At 35.8% G+C, this 13,688-nt stretch overlaps 2 protein-coding genes across 2 annotated transcripts; one reads left to right on the top strand and one right to left on the bottom strand.

The window, feature by feature from the left end:
• The first annotated feature begins 1,113 nt into the window (after positions 1-1,113).
• Positions 1,114-2,463, top strand: LOC111894775 (bax inhibitor 1). Its single transcript, XM_023890876.3, has 6 exons — positions 1,114-1,230; positions 1,490-1,633; positions 1,711-1,802; positions 1,897-2,083; positions 2,167-2,322; positions 2,410-2,463. Exons 1-6 carry the CDS (start codon positions 1,114-1,116, stop codon positions 2,461-2,463), a joined length of 750 nt encoding a protein of 249 aa, XP_023746644.2.
• Positions 2,464-9,652: 7,189 nt separating this feature from the next.
• LOC111894776 (uncharacterized) lies at positions 9,653-11,081 on the bottom strand. The gene is made up of 3 exons (XM_023890877.3): positions 10,594-11,081; positions 10,131-10,268; positions 9,653-9,883 (listed from the first exon to the last, which is right to left on the bottom strand). The coding sequence occupies exons 1-3, from the start codon at positions 11,038-11,040 to the stop codon at positions 9,680-9,682; spliced, it is 789 nt and encodes a 262-aa protein (XP_023746645.2). The 5' UTR covers positions 11,041-11,081; the 3' UTR covers positions 9,653-9,679.
• Positions 11,082-13,688: the final 2,607 nt, after the last annotated feature.

Genomic DNA, 13,688 nt, shown 5'->3' with positions numbered 1-13,688 from the left:
TTTGGAGACATTGGTGAAAAAGGCAAAATCTGGCAAATTTGATTATAGTTGGGTGTTAGGCGTTAACGAGAAAGCTTCATTTCTGTTTTGGGGATCTATTATTGTCTACAAATGAGTTCATATTAAAGATTGAGATGGGGTTGTTTGGATGTGTATTTTCAAAGGAATTGAAGCAAATAATCCTATAATCATTTCATCCCTAAAAAATATCATCAATTGCAAGAGCAAGACCATGCTGCTGCAAAAGTTAAAAATGTATCCATAGAAGCACAAACTGTATTACATCCACCTCACCTGGTAAGTTCTCCAATATATGATTCTTTCTATTTTGCTTTATATGATAAGAAAGACTTCAACTTAATAGAGAAAGTCTAAGAATTCTGTATTTTCCAATTATTATTTTCTAAAAATCAGTTATATATTTACTAATTTACCCCTTGAAGATTCAAGAATACTATTTATTTATTTTGGCAGCGAATGGTGTTGGTAGTTGGTAGAAACAGATAAGTAAATTTCCATAGGGAATGGTGTTCAAGTTTTTGTTTCCTATTACATTTTCTATACTGGTAGAAACACATATGTGCATTGCACTTTAATAACTTTTATGTTGCAAAATTTCTTACATGTAATGTTTTTAATTTTATTTTTTGTCTAAATCCATGATTTTTGATGTAATACGGATATTCAGCAGCATTTTGCACTTTTCATTCACTTTCCATCCATCAATGGAGACGTCCTCCAAGCCCTCATCAACCAGGTTGAAGCAGGAACCTGTCGCTCCAGAATATCAAAAGCGGTTTCGCCAATCACCAGCAAGCCAAAGAAGAGATCATAGGTAATTCCACTCTAGTTAAAATCAAGACTAAATAATTACACAATCTGTATAACTATTTTAAAAAATAATTTGTTGCGTATTATAGAAGATTGTGTATGATAAAAAGTTGTATTTGTGTCTAAAGATTTCCATACGAAAAAATAGATGTAAAGTTGTAATGTAAAACGAGTAATGTTTGTTAGCTTTAAACTGCAAGATAGTTTAACAACGCCTGCAAACCTCTCCTATAAATACCGCTCATCGTCTTTCTATATCCCTTTCAATACCAAAATTTCGCCATGGAATCCTCGTCGTTCCTTGATTCGCAGTCTTCTTCTCCACGCAGTTGGACAATTTTTGGTTCTTTCATGATTTTCCGTCAAATCTCTCCCTTAGTTCAGAAACATCTGATAAAGGTTTATCTTACTTCGCCATAATTTTTCAGAATTCTCGTGTTTCGTCTGACTTTCGTAATTAATAATCTGGTTTGGTATAAATGAGTTTTGGAAGAAAAAAACCATTAAATCAGTTAGTTCGATTTTGTTGTTGTCTAATGTGTGAAAATGTTATATGATCTTTTTGGTTTCACAACTTCATCTATATTGTTTGTTTTTCCATTTAGTTCCCTCCGTCAATTCAATTGTTATAAACTATCTTCCTATAATGTAATTGTAGGTTTACTTTTTACTATGTTGCACTCTCATGGCATCTGTATTTGGAGTTATTCTTCACATGCTATTGAACATCGGAGGCTTTCTAACCTTCTTCGCGACATTGGGCTGCTTGTATTCGATACTAACCTCTCCTACACATGAAAAGGTAGATTCAATCATCTTAACAATTTACAATCTTGAGTTCTTATTCTTCACGTAATTCTAAAACATCTATATTCCCAGAAAAAAAGAGTCGCAGTATTAATGGTGCTCTCCACTCTTCACGGTGCTACCATTGGCCCTCTGATCGAGCTGACCATAGATGTTGACCCAGGGTTTGTTCTTCTTTCCTTCTGTTACAATCCTGAACTTATTACACATTCACGTTTTTGATATATATATATATATTTTTTTTGTTAAAATTTGCAGCATTTTGGTAAGCGCGTTCATATCAACTGCAATCGTATTTGCTTGTTTCTCAGGAACTGCATTGTTGGCAAGACGCAGAGTGTTTCTTTATCTTGGAGGTTTTCTCTCCTCTTGTTTTTCAATCCTTGTATGGGCAGGTTTTGCATCATTAATATTTGGTGATTCTGCTGCCCTCTTCATAATTCAGGTATAAAGATAAAGATAAGCTTATGTTTCTTTCTTTTTATCTAAGTCTTTTTCCAACTAAGCAATGTTTAATTTGTTTTTTAGATGTATTTTGGGCTCTTGGTGTTTATTGGGTACGTTGTGGTTGACACCCAGGAGATTATTGAAAGCGCTCATCTTGGAAATTTGGATTATGTGACAGATGCTCTCTTGCTTTCTACCGACTTTATTGCGATATTTGCTCGCATTCTTATCATCATGGTGAGATATACTAGTAATTCCACTTGAATTGTTTTTTCATAAAGTTATTGTGGATAGGCTTTAATGTGGTGTTAATGTCTGTTGCAGTTGGAGTATTCGTCTGAAGAGAAAGAGAAAAAGGAAAAGAAACAGAGGAAGTAATAGAAATTATTATATTGTGTGGTACATAGGTTTTCTTTTTATCATCAGGTCATGTGTAACTTCTATGACGATTATATAGAGATTAGTTAATTGTGATTTTGGATTTTCCTTTCTATTAAATAAAAAAACCATAGATTCCACTGTCGTATGTTAAAACTTTACAAGATGGTTTTTGATTTTACTAAAAATGGTTTTGATTTTTCTAAAAATATCCATGTCCCTACAATATCTAAAAACAATATAAAGTATATTAATTATTAATTAAGATATATAAAACGTATATTATTCTCTATTATATACTTTATATAATTTACAACTTCATGAACAATATTGTTTCCATCCATTGTCCGACTCCGATGACACCTCTTACTTCTGTCTTCCAAAAATTTGTTAGCCTTCCATGAATCCTCTGCGATCCTCATTCCCACAACTAATACGAAGGCGAAAAAATCGGTTGATCAAATGAAAATATTAGGGTTGTAGTATTTCTAGAGTGTGTTTTTTCGTTGGTAGGTCTTTTGGAAGAAGACATTTTGAAAAAATTTGAAGAAAAAATGGTAAAATGGTGAGTTTGAGTGGTAATTTCAAATGCAAGGACCGTTGAACGGTCAATGAGCACCAACCAATTAGAATTTGCGGAGTAGACCTCACCCAGGCGTCGATGTTCCAGGTCCATGTGGCAAAACTGCGGTTTGAAATCGCAGTCACTCCCTCTAGCGTAAGAGACCCTATAATTCCTTACTAACAAAATTTACATGTGAATAGTAGCTGTCTTGGGGATTGTTTTAATGTTATTTGACAAGTTTTAACAAAAAGTTAAGTTAGCTAAGTTGGTAAGGCGTAAGAGGTTGTCGAATGGACCGATCGGAACCACAAATGTGGATTCAACTTGTTATTGTTGTTAAAGTTTCTTTTTGAATTTTTTATTCATGACTTATTTTTTTAACCAAATTGGTCCAAACTTCTAACAAACATTCCCCAATTACTTTTTTTTTTTTTTTTAATTCTTTTATATGTTTTTTAAAACTTAAGGTTTTTCCAAATAAAATTATATTATTGCAACTTCTATTATATTATATGTATTTAAAAAATTAGTGTCTTCTTTATATTTTTTTTACAATTTTTACAACTATTTTCTACACATTTCAATTTCAATTTTATCCCAATTTTCTTTTGTGTTCGTGTTGCTGTCAAATGTAAAAAAAACGAGGTCTTGTGTGTGTGTTCAAACTTTGACATGAAATTGATACGACATTAAAATGCGTTTGACAGTTATCTTGTTTGGGGGTTGTCATATTTAGTGAGGGTTTGGTTGTATTAGTTGTATTCTACGATTTGAAGAGATAAACCGATAATACTGGCCGGTCATAAGTTATAATTTAAACACAAAATGAGAGTTTGATGGCGAAAGGTGTACAAAAAAATTGATCAAATGTGAACAAAAGTGACAATTAGCTATCCTCTCAAGTTAGTTTCTCAATATACATTTTCAGTAGATGCAACATATATGCAAATTGTACGGTAACCTTCTACAACCAGTCATAAATATATATATTTAAAAATTCACTGGGAAATGATGTGATGACAAAAAAAAGTGACCGAATAAAAGTGATAATTAATTACCCTTCCAAGGCCACTTCAATTTTACCATATTTTCATAATTTCTTACCACACAAAATGAATGGTCAACATGGCATGTCAATTTTTTTTTAAAATTTATTTAATTAAATAAAAAACTTAAAATTTCATTAATTGAAAAAAATATATATACATAGCAAGAAAACAAAAATTGAAAAACATAAACACATACAAACACACACACACACAAAAAAAAATACATGCTAAAAGAAGTCTTCGCCTAAGAAATCGTCTTTCGGATTATCTACGTGATCAATGTTGAGGTTAATGTTTTGAACCCCGTAAATTTGTTCTACCAAGTTCATGCGGAGATTGTGATGTGTTTCACTGTTACGTATCTCGACACTTCTTACAATGAACTCTTCTCCACCAATCTTTACTAGTTATGTCTCGCGAATGGTTTCATTCTCGCCAAACTCACATATCGCTCTTCATTTGCCTTCTATAATCATATTATGTAATATGATAAATGCAAACATTACATCTTCAATTTTACCCTCCTAAAAAAGTATCAAATTTTTAAGTATATGCCAACATTTTCTTAAAAACTCCAAAGGCATGTTTGACATCCTTCCTAGCTCTCTCTTGAGCTTTATTAATTTTTTTGTTTAGTATCATTTGGACATGAAAATGATTTAACAAATACATCATACTTAGGATAGATCTCGTCAACAAGATAATAGCCATACTTGTATGATGTTTCGTGGACTTGAAAAGAAAAATCTAGTGCAAATCTATGAGTCCACTACTTTGAGTGTGTCGGGTGACCATGATCACCTCACATGTATTGACTATTGTAACGTCTAATTCGTAGTAATTATTTTCTTAAGTTAATCATTTTAAAACTTGGAATTTTGTATGGCCACGATGTGACATTGGGTGGGGCACGACGTGTCATTAGTTGAGGAAGAACATGCATCTGAGCAACACTACGACGTGACATATAGTTGGCCATGACGTGGTGGCTGTTTCGGGCCAAAACCTTAATTTTTGGAATGGGGCCCTATTTAAGGGCATTACTCCAAGCGTTTCTCATATTGGCAACCTCCACTCTTTGAGATCGAATTCTCTCTAAACCCTATCCTCCATAAGTATGGTTTGAGTGTGTGAAACCATTCTTGTGAAGAATGAAGAAAGAATGAGCTCATTATGGTTTTTGGTTGCTTAGTTCCAACATAGATCATGCATCTTCACTTTGTTCCTGACCTTTTCGAGGTATAAAGTCTCTGCCTTTTTCTTTAAAGGATGTTAGATCTAGGTTTTTATGTAATTTTCTATATGTTGGGTTGAGTAGAATGCTTGGAATCCATAAAGTTAGCAACTTTATGGATTATTAAGGTCCCTTAGTGGACATATGTTATAGATCTGAAGTTTGTTGCTATTTTGGGCTTCGTGCATGTGACCTTTGGTGGTATTTTTCCATTTGACCTGAGTTTGAGTATTAGACTTGCATTGGACATGAAATATTGAAAAGCACTGATCTTTGTGAAGTATTAGGCCTTAGGATGGGTTTTGGAGAGTTTAAAAGAACATATTAATAGGTTAAGAGCTAAATATGTTAAGTTGTTGGAACCCAGTTCCCATGGCATGGCGTTTGGAGGCCACGACGTGGCTTTTTGGAGGCCACGACATGGCAACTGGGGAGGGTACCCGATTGTTTTGTCTTTTAGTGCCAATGACGTAGCCTATGGGTGGTGACTGTTTATGTTGTGTTGTGTGAGATATTTTGTAGGACTCACTAAGCTTTGTGCTTATAGTTGTGGATTAAATATTTTGCAGGTACTTATCAGATTACAAAGGCAGGACTGTACGCATACATCAAAAGATTTATGATTTGAGTTTCTGCATTGTCTTCCTTAACTCTGATTCCTGAATAATGGTTTATGAAAAAATAGTTTGTTTCAAATGTAATTTTACCAAAATGGAAGTTTAAATTACTCTAAGAATGGAAATTTTGTCCTGGTATTTTGGGATGTTACAAGTTGGTATTAGAGCCCTGGTTTGAGGGATTTTAATGAAAACTCATGGGATTCCAAACTCAAACTATGTATATGAGAGTTTTTATAAACCTTTTTGGAAAAGATTCATTTCAAAAAAAAAAAAAAAGATGTAATTTGTACAGTCATTCGGAGCTCGGAAAACTGATTTCCCAAAATATCAATAATTGCTTTATATGATGTATTTGACTTGATGTTATATGTGTTATAGTATGATGTGCATGTTATAAGTTAGGCTAAGGATCTACCCAGGGTTGCATGCTAGAGTGCCTGCTTAAGAGTGATGTCCTTTATGTGTGATATTTGAGCTGTTAGAGATGCACGACAGTGTGTAAGCTAAGGATCCTCAGGAATTATGTGTTAGAATTGCCAGATCCTTATGATGCCTTTTTGCCTATTGGTTTTTCTGCTCGAATGTTGTTTGTTGTGTTCTATGTTAAACCTATATTGATGTTAGTTGACTATTAAGTAAATACGCTAAGTTTCATGACACAAGGATTAAATAGTTTTAGAATGATTGACTTACAGCTTGAGGATGAGGGTTCAACCAATAGAAAAGGATATTGCTTTCTGGATTGGGGTTGCGTTTTTCCTATTTCCCATGCTCATGGAGAGAAGAGATCGGGTGAGTGTCAGTTGAAAGAGGTGGTGATGTTCTCATCGATTTTTGTTGAAAGACGGTGAAGTCTGGTTCGTATTAATCCTCTTTATTCGTAGTGAGAAAATGTTGAGACTTGATTGTTCTTGTGGTTCGATGTCTAAGGTGAAGGAAATGTCGCAATTGTAATACATAATGAGCATTCTAGAAGGTTGGGTGTAACTTAGGAGGCATCGAGTTATTTATGTCTTAGGATAAGAGAGTTCTACATATATATTGAGTTTGTCGAAGCTGTGTTTTGAGCATCTATAAGGGATTCTTGATGTTTTAATAAGAGGATGAAATTGTGGATTAACTCTCCAGGTGTAAGGTTTTCTGTGTGTAAGATAAATTCGGAAGGTTCTTAGTCTATCCAATAGTGTACTGATCGATTTCGCTAAGTTGAGTTGGAAATGCTGAGGGAAGGTCTCCGAAGTTTCCATCTAAGATTTAGAATTTCCTTATGATATCTTGAAGAATCTGTTGGATTAGTGTCTAAGTCCATAACTATTTTGGTATGTACTTGACCCGATGGTGCATGGTCATTTTGGGTTTCCTTCACCAAAGCAACTTGATAGGATGAATTATGGAGAGAAAGGATTAAATATGATTTATTAATATATTATGAGAATAATATATTAAAGGAGAAATCATATTGTTTGATTAATATTAGTCAAGAATTAATTGGTAATTAATTTTTTGACTAAAAGAGATTAATTAAACTTAAGGGACTGGAATTGTAATTATAAGATAATTGCAATTTGGGCTATGGATTGCCTTATGATAAGTTTAAAACTAAACTTGAAGATCGATTAGATCTTAAACAGGTAAAATAAACAGTAAACAGCAAGAACACGAAAACAGTAAACAACTCGAGAATGATTCAAACGTGTCGAATGATTATAAAACAATCCTCAGAAGAGCTCGATAAAGAACATCAACTGTAGAGGATTAAAGGGTTTACAGGAACGATAAAGAAATCTGCAAAGCTATCGTAATTCTATCAATCGTATTCTAGATTGTTGACCTAATATGCATGCAAGCATATTATTATATACTAAACCCTACAGCTAACGATTGGACAGGCCCAAACCGGAGATCAAAATAATGGACTATTAACCGAGCCCAAAGACGCAATACATAAACGAATCTGAAACCCAACAATCTCCCCCTTTGCGTCAATTGGAGCGAGATCATTACTTCTTGCTTGGGCCACACTAAAGGCCTTTTACGACGCTCATTGCGCGTCGTAAAACGCTCAGACGACGCGCAAATGCGTGTCAAGGAAGGCCCTGTCATAAAGAGAGACGACGCGCTTTTGCGCGTCGTCTATAGACGACGCGCATTTACGACGCGCATTTACGACGTGCGGTTACGACACGCAATGCGTATCAAGGAAGGCCCTGTCATAAAGGAAGATGACACGCATTCGCGTGTCATAACCTTACGGCGCGCGTGTTAATGACACGCAATGCGTATCAAGAAAGCCCCTGTCAAGAAAGGCCATGTCATAAATGAAGATGACACACATTTTTGCGTATCGTAGTTTTAAATTTAAAAAAAAAATTATTTATGGATTTACTTATTTTCATATTAAATTTACATTTTATGTCACATAATGGAAAATAAAATACCATATACAAATAATACAATGCATTGCACAAAAGTTAATGTTATACAAATAATCATTCGAATAGTAGACAAATGTAATACTACAAATAATCATTCCAATAGTAGACAAATGTAAGATTTCAACATTTTTTATATAATTAACTAAATTATTAGCCAAATTTCCTAAAATACCAACATACTTTTCTGTGAAGAGCATTAACAGTATTCTTTTCCATCAAAAACTTCAAAACCTGCATAATTAATTTAATGTTTAATCAGCTACAGGTCAATAAGGTAGGTTTAAGCAAAAGAGGTTCATAGTAGTAAGATTTTACTTACCACTGTTGTTAATGACATTGAAAGAAGCAGCCCAACAAACACCCCCTCAGAAGGATTATTACTAAATGAAACCACAAACAAAGTTAAAAAGTCAAGTATTTTGTGACAACCCCGGAACCAGGGGCAAGGCTGTTTTTACCCATGGTATGACCTAATACATGATAATAAAGACTTGTTTAACAAAAAGAAAAATGATTTCTCACGTGACATCACTATTAAGAATTGATGAAAGAGGGTACTCCACACTGTATTGCCAACAAGCTTGACACCAACACCTAAAAGCTGGAAAAAACAATAACAGAAATAAAAATAAATGTAAGATTTGAGATAACAGATGCATAATTCACATGTCTATTTTTACCAATTTATTTTATGCAACATATATGCAGCTGACATGAATGAATTATACAACAAGTTAGGAGTAAAATAAGGGATGGTTGCATATTTAGTATGATAAATAAAGAGATTTGTGGCATAAGGGTGCATAAATAATAAAAAGCAAAAAGGAAGAGGAAAGCTGACTTACATAATCAGCAAATTTCTGAATTGGTGCTTTTAACATAATACATAAGAGTGGTCCCGAAGGGATAGCTGGCAGCAAAAAATCTCAGGCAAAAAAAATTCCAGGAGAAAACAGTTAGTACCTCAAAAGCAAAGGTTTTATAGGGTTAGGCATGCACCAGCAAGACAGGGACTAAGATTATAAGTGATGTGAATGGGACATAGTAATTAAAGGAATTTTTGTTACCATTATTCCATGCATAGTGGTTGGGGTAGAGTGCTGTTCCATGTATAAATGTGTGTGTAGCCTCCAATATATTGCATCTTAGCTCCAACTTAACAGTTTGTGGATCCAATCTATGTAGATACCTAATATAGATGCCATTGGTCAGACCTGTTTCAGGAGTGCATCATCATGTCATTTTACATAGATGGTCATTTAAATTGCTGGTAATTAGCGTATCGGGTTTCCTTCGTAACACCATTGCTAATACTACAAACAGACCCACCTAAGATTTTGAGGGTGTTTTTGGGCAACTTTCTTGGATCCCTTTGAGCCACCTTGTTGAATTGCAAAGTCAGCAAGAATGCTGTCTAAGGACCAAAGGAGAAAAGAACTAAGGGCTTCCATGGATAGTTTGTTGATCCAATCAACTGAGGTTTTGTAAACAGCCTCAGGAATATGTGACACAGGATTCTGCACTTGAGAGAAAGTGGATTAGAAGCTTTGTGTGTGTGTGGAAAATAGTAAAAGTGTATATTTTGATACAAAAAGCACTGAATCATACACAAACAGTTTGAAATATTCAGATTTCAAAATCTTTATACCATGATATCATGTTAATTAGTAGAAAACACACTCACAGGGCCTAAAATTTGGCAGCATAAGTTCGAATCCTTTTGAATTACATTATATGAAGAGAGAGTCTAAGAGGAGAACTTACATCTGCAACCTTAGCAACAGGAGATTCTCTCAATAACTTCACCCAGGGAAATTGTGAAGCAGTCACGCTAGAAAATGCATGTCCAAAATAGTCGGCAAACCTCATCAACTGTATATCTTGCTGTGCCTCGAATGAAGTCTATGAACACATACAAAGAAGTTATAAAGATTAGCTTCCTATATTTCAACTAATAATCAAATTGTGTGAGAATGAAGTTGTGTATGTAATCTACAACCATATTGACAATAATTTTCATCCTAGAACTATACTAAACTTTGATAAACTACACAGTAATTAAAGCTGAATCCAAACAAAAAACTACAGAGAAATGTCACAATTACATATCTTCCCGTTCCGATCGAAGCCTATACAGTACGCAAATCAGTTGAATTTTAAATGGTAATGAGAGAAACCTCAATCAAAACATTGAATTGTAGAAAATAAACATATAAAATTCACTCACCGTCACCTCCAACTGAAAACTAGCCAGGTTGTCGACATCGATCTTCTCCGCCGCTTCCGCAATTGTGACCTTAGGTTTCTTTACTTTCTTCGGTTTCTTCTTCTTCTCCTCAACATCATCATTCCCAGCCACACCATTGGCAACCTCTTCATCGCTGTCCTCATAATCGGAGTAGTTCTTCTTCCTTGACGATTTAACCGGAGGAGGAGCAGGATCATAAATCGACAATCTCTGTGCTTCTATAACCTTCCTACGCTCCTCCGATTTCTTCTCAATAGCAGTGAAGACATTATCATTACCAGCGACAACAGATCCGTTTGGAAGCGCCTTCGGTTGAGGCACCTGCTGCTTAGGCTGATTCTTCCTGTTCTTCTTAGCGTAAGTAACCTTCTGCCATTCGTGATTGTTGTTGTTGTCTTCAGAAATATTGTTGGATTCGAACTCCATTTCGGGAATTGGATTAGAGAAGAAGATAGGGATAGATTCGGAGAAAGGGAAAGATGATCAGAGCGCTGATTTGGCAAAATCTCAAATTCCCTAAAAAAATCCTCATAACTCTAAGAAAATTCCTTAAAAAATCTCATAAATTTTCAAGACCCGCTTTCCTCGATTCTTAAAGCACCGGCCTTATTTATATATATAAGATATATATATATATATATATATATATATATATATATATATATATATATATATATATATATCTGAATGCAGTTGTTGTTACAGAATTTCAACGGAATCTTATAAATTGTTGATTGTATAAGGAATTAAAGTAGAATCCAAAAAAGTGGGATGGGGTCATACCTGTAACTTTGAGGCCACGATGGGTTTAAGGAACTAGGTTTTCTTTGATGTTGAGGGTTATCGTCAGAATAATTTGAAAATTCTGAATCATTCCCATCGTCTTCACCTCTAATGGAGTCCTTGTCTCCCTCCTTGAAATTGAGCACAAGTCTAAAACAAAAGAAATATGATGAAATTGAACACAGGGCCTAAATTCTTTGAGAAATTTTCAGAATTCAATGAAGAACCATACATGTTCAACTAGAAAAATCATAAATCAAAACCTATATATTATCAAAAAATCGGACCTGATGAGAAGAGGAAAAAGGAAGAAGCGTACCTGATGAGAAGGGGAAGGAGACTTCAAAAAATTGGAACAGATGAGAAGAGGGTCGTCGACGATTGGTTGTTGCGGGAGAAAAAAATTGGCGTTGAAGTAGGAGAAGAAACGATGGAGTCGCTGATTTCTTCCTTTGGTAGGGCAAGGGTATAATTGGAAACCCTTCTCCCTTTCTTCCTCCTTTCTCAGTCAGTCGATTTTTTCCATCTTACCCGATTAGATTAAGCTTTCCGAGTCAGATACACAAATTTAGTTCATCAAACGTCTTTATCTGACCGGGTCATCAAAAAAAGTCATTGATGTCTGAGATTCGATACCTTGAACCAAGAAATCCCTAAATCTCTATGAGATAGGAGTGCCGACACCTCGATCGATTTTGTTGAGAACCATCGAGCATAACACTAAATCTTTTGGGAGTCGCAGTCGCATGCCAGGAGAAGTGAATGTGATGTTGCAGTGGTCTGTTAGAGATAGACAGAAAGGAGGGACATGGATGGAGGAAAAGGGTGGCCTGGTGGTTCTAGGCCAAAAAACCTTTGATCAATTTCATGGCCTGGTGACCAAAAAACCTTCGATTTCACTAAGAACCGGAACCCTAGTTCCAACAATAGTCGATTTTTGGTATTTGATTGAGAGAGAGAGAGAGAGAGAAGAACGATTGAAAGAAGGTAGAGGAGAGCTTGGCGGGGTTTTTAATTTTTTCAGAATTTCATTTCCCCCTTTCCCCCACTATTAAAGGATGGAACGCACGTTCCATTAAAAAATATAAAGCGACATCCTTAGACGACGCGCATTTTATTATAGGTGCCCTCCGTGTTGTTTTTAGACACTAATTTAAGGGCGCGCAATAATGCGTGTCTTCTATCCTAAAATTTTTTGAAGAGATGACATTTTTCTAATGTCACTCTCCTTTGCGTAACATAGATCAATGAGCGTCGTATTTTGCGCATCGTAAAAGGCCTTTTTTCTAGTAGTGCCAGCAGCAGCAGGAACCTTCTTCTTTACAGTCTGAAACAGACGCGAAATAAGGGCAAGTATCGTCTGTCTGAATCGGATGTACCACTGTATCATATCGTCGAAGTATTTGATATCATCCGTTGTATTCTCTTTACACCGATGGATGATCCCCAGCACGTGCTCAAGACAAGCAGTGGTATAAAGATGTTTATCCGCTAAGGCAAAGAGACATTTCTGTCCTTCAGCCCTAGTGAACATGACCGAGTTTCGCCTTGGGTCAATCTTTCCCATCTTCATTTGGTTGAGATCACTGGCCGAGCCAACAAGAGAGATCTTCGGTTTCTTCTTGAAGACATTGGCAATCTCCTGATCCATCAAGGCGACCTCCATGATATAGCATACTAACATCCTTTTGAGATGGTCTATGATCGGACCATATTCAGCTTCATTCGTCAAGAGGATGTTGTGCAGAACGATCCAGTCATAGGGGTTGAGGTTGGGTAGATCTGCTAAGGATATGAGATGTTCGGTTCTTGCAGACCCTCTGATCACCCTGAACCGAACGTTGATGAATCTCCCTTCAGTGTATGGCTTTAGCACCCGAACGTTAATGATCTTCTGAGCGCTCCAAGTTTGATACTGGGGTTGAGCGGCCTTCAGATAGAATTCGATCAGTTCACGATCAACCTCAGGATGAGGATGAGGAACTTCGGCAACGTTGGCGAAGGCGTGGAAGATAAACGCCTTTCGGGTTAAGGGCATGTCGAACTGCGAGTCGACAGAATTGTAGCATTCGAAGGAGATCACCGGTTCGAGCCATAGGATGCTCGGAGTATCGATAGCCTCCTTTATCATTCTCTCTCGAGTCCAAGCAGGGAAAAGAGTCTTTCTGCTCTCGAGGAGATCGTGGGCTTCTTTCTTTTTGCGTTCAGCTTCTTCAGCTTCTCGCGCCACACGAATGTTGTCATTATCAACATTGCGACTATTTTTGCGTTTCAGCAAGTCGGCAATGGTT

Source organism: Lactuca sativa, chromosome 5, assembly GCF_002870075.4.
Source record: "Lactuca sativa cultivar Salinas chromosome 5, Lsat_Salinas_v11, whole genome shotgun sequence".
Classification (NCBI taxonomy): domain Eukaryota; kingdom Viridiplantae; phylum Streptophyta; class Magnoliopsida; order Asterales; family Asteraceae; genus Lactuca; species Lactuca sativa.
Note: the sequence above shows the minus strand (reverse complement) of the source record. Positions and strands in the feature narration are given on the sequence as shown.

Excerpts from the sequence above, each read along its gene's own strand:
- LOC111894776 (XM_023890877.3), bottom strand. The coding sequence starts at position 11,040 with ATGGAGTTCGAATCCAACAATATTTCTGAAGACAACAACAACAATCAC. Across the intron at positions 10,269-10,593 it reads GTTTTCAGTTGGAGGTGACG|ACTTCATTCGAGGCACAGCA; the intron begins GTGAGTGAATTT and ends ATGTGTTCATAG. Across the intron at positions 9,884-10,130 it reads CTGTTGCTAAGGTTGCAGAT|AATCCTGTGTCACATATTCC; the intron begins GTAAGTTCTCCT and ends TCTCAAGTGCAG.
- LOC111894775 (XM_023890876.3), top strand. The coding sequence starts at position 1,114 with ATGGAATCCTCGTCGTTCCTTGATTCGCAGTCTTCTTCTCCACGCAGT. Across the intron at positions 1,231-1,489 it reads TTCAGAAACATCTGATAAAG|GTTTACTTTTTACTATGTTG; the intron begins GTTTATCTTACT and ends ATGTAATTGTAG. Across the intron at positions 2,323-2,409 it reads CTCGCATTCTTATCATCATG|TTGGAGTATTCGTCTGAAGA; the intron begins GTGAGATATACT and ends TGTCTGTTGCAG.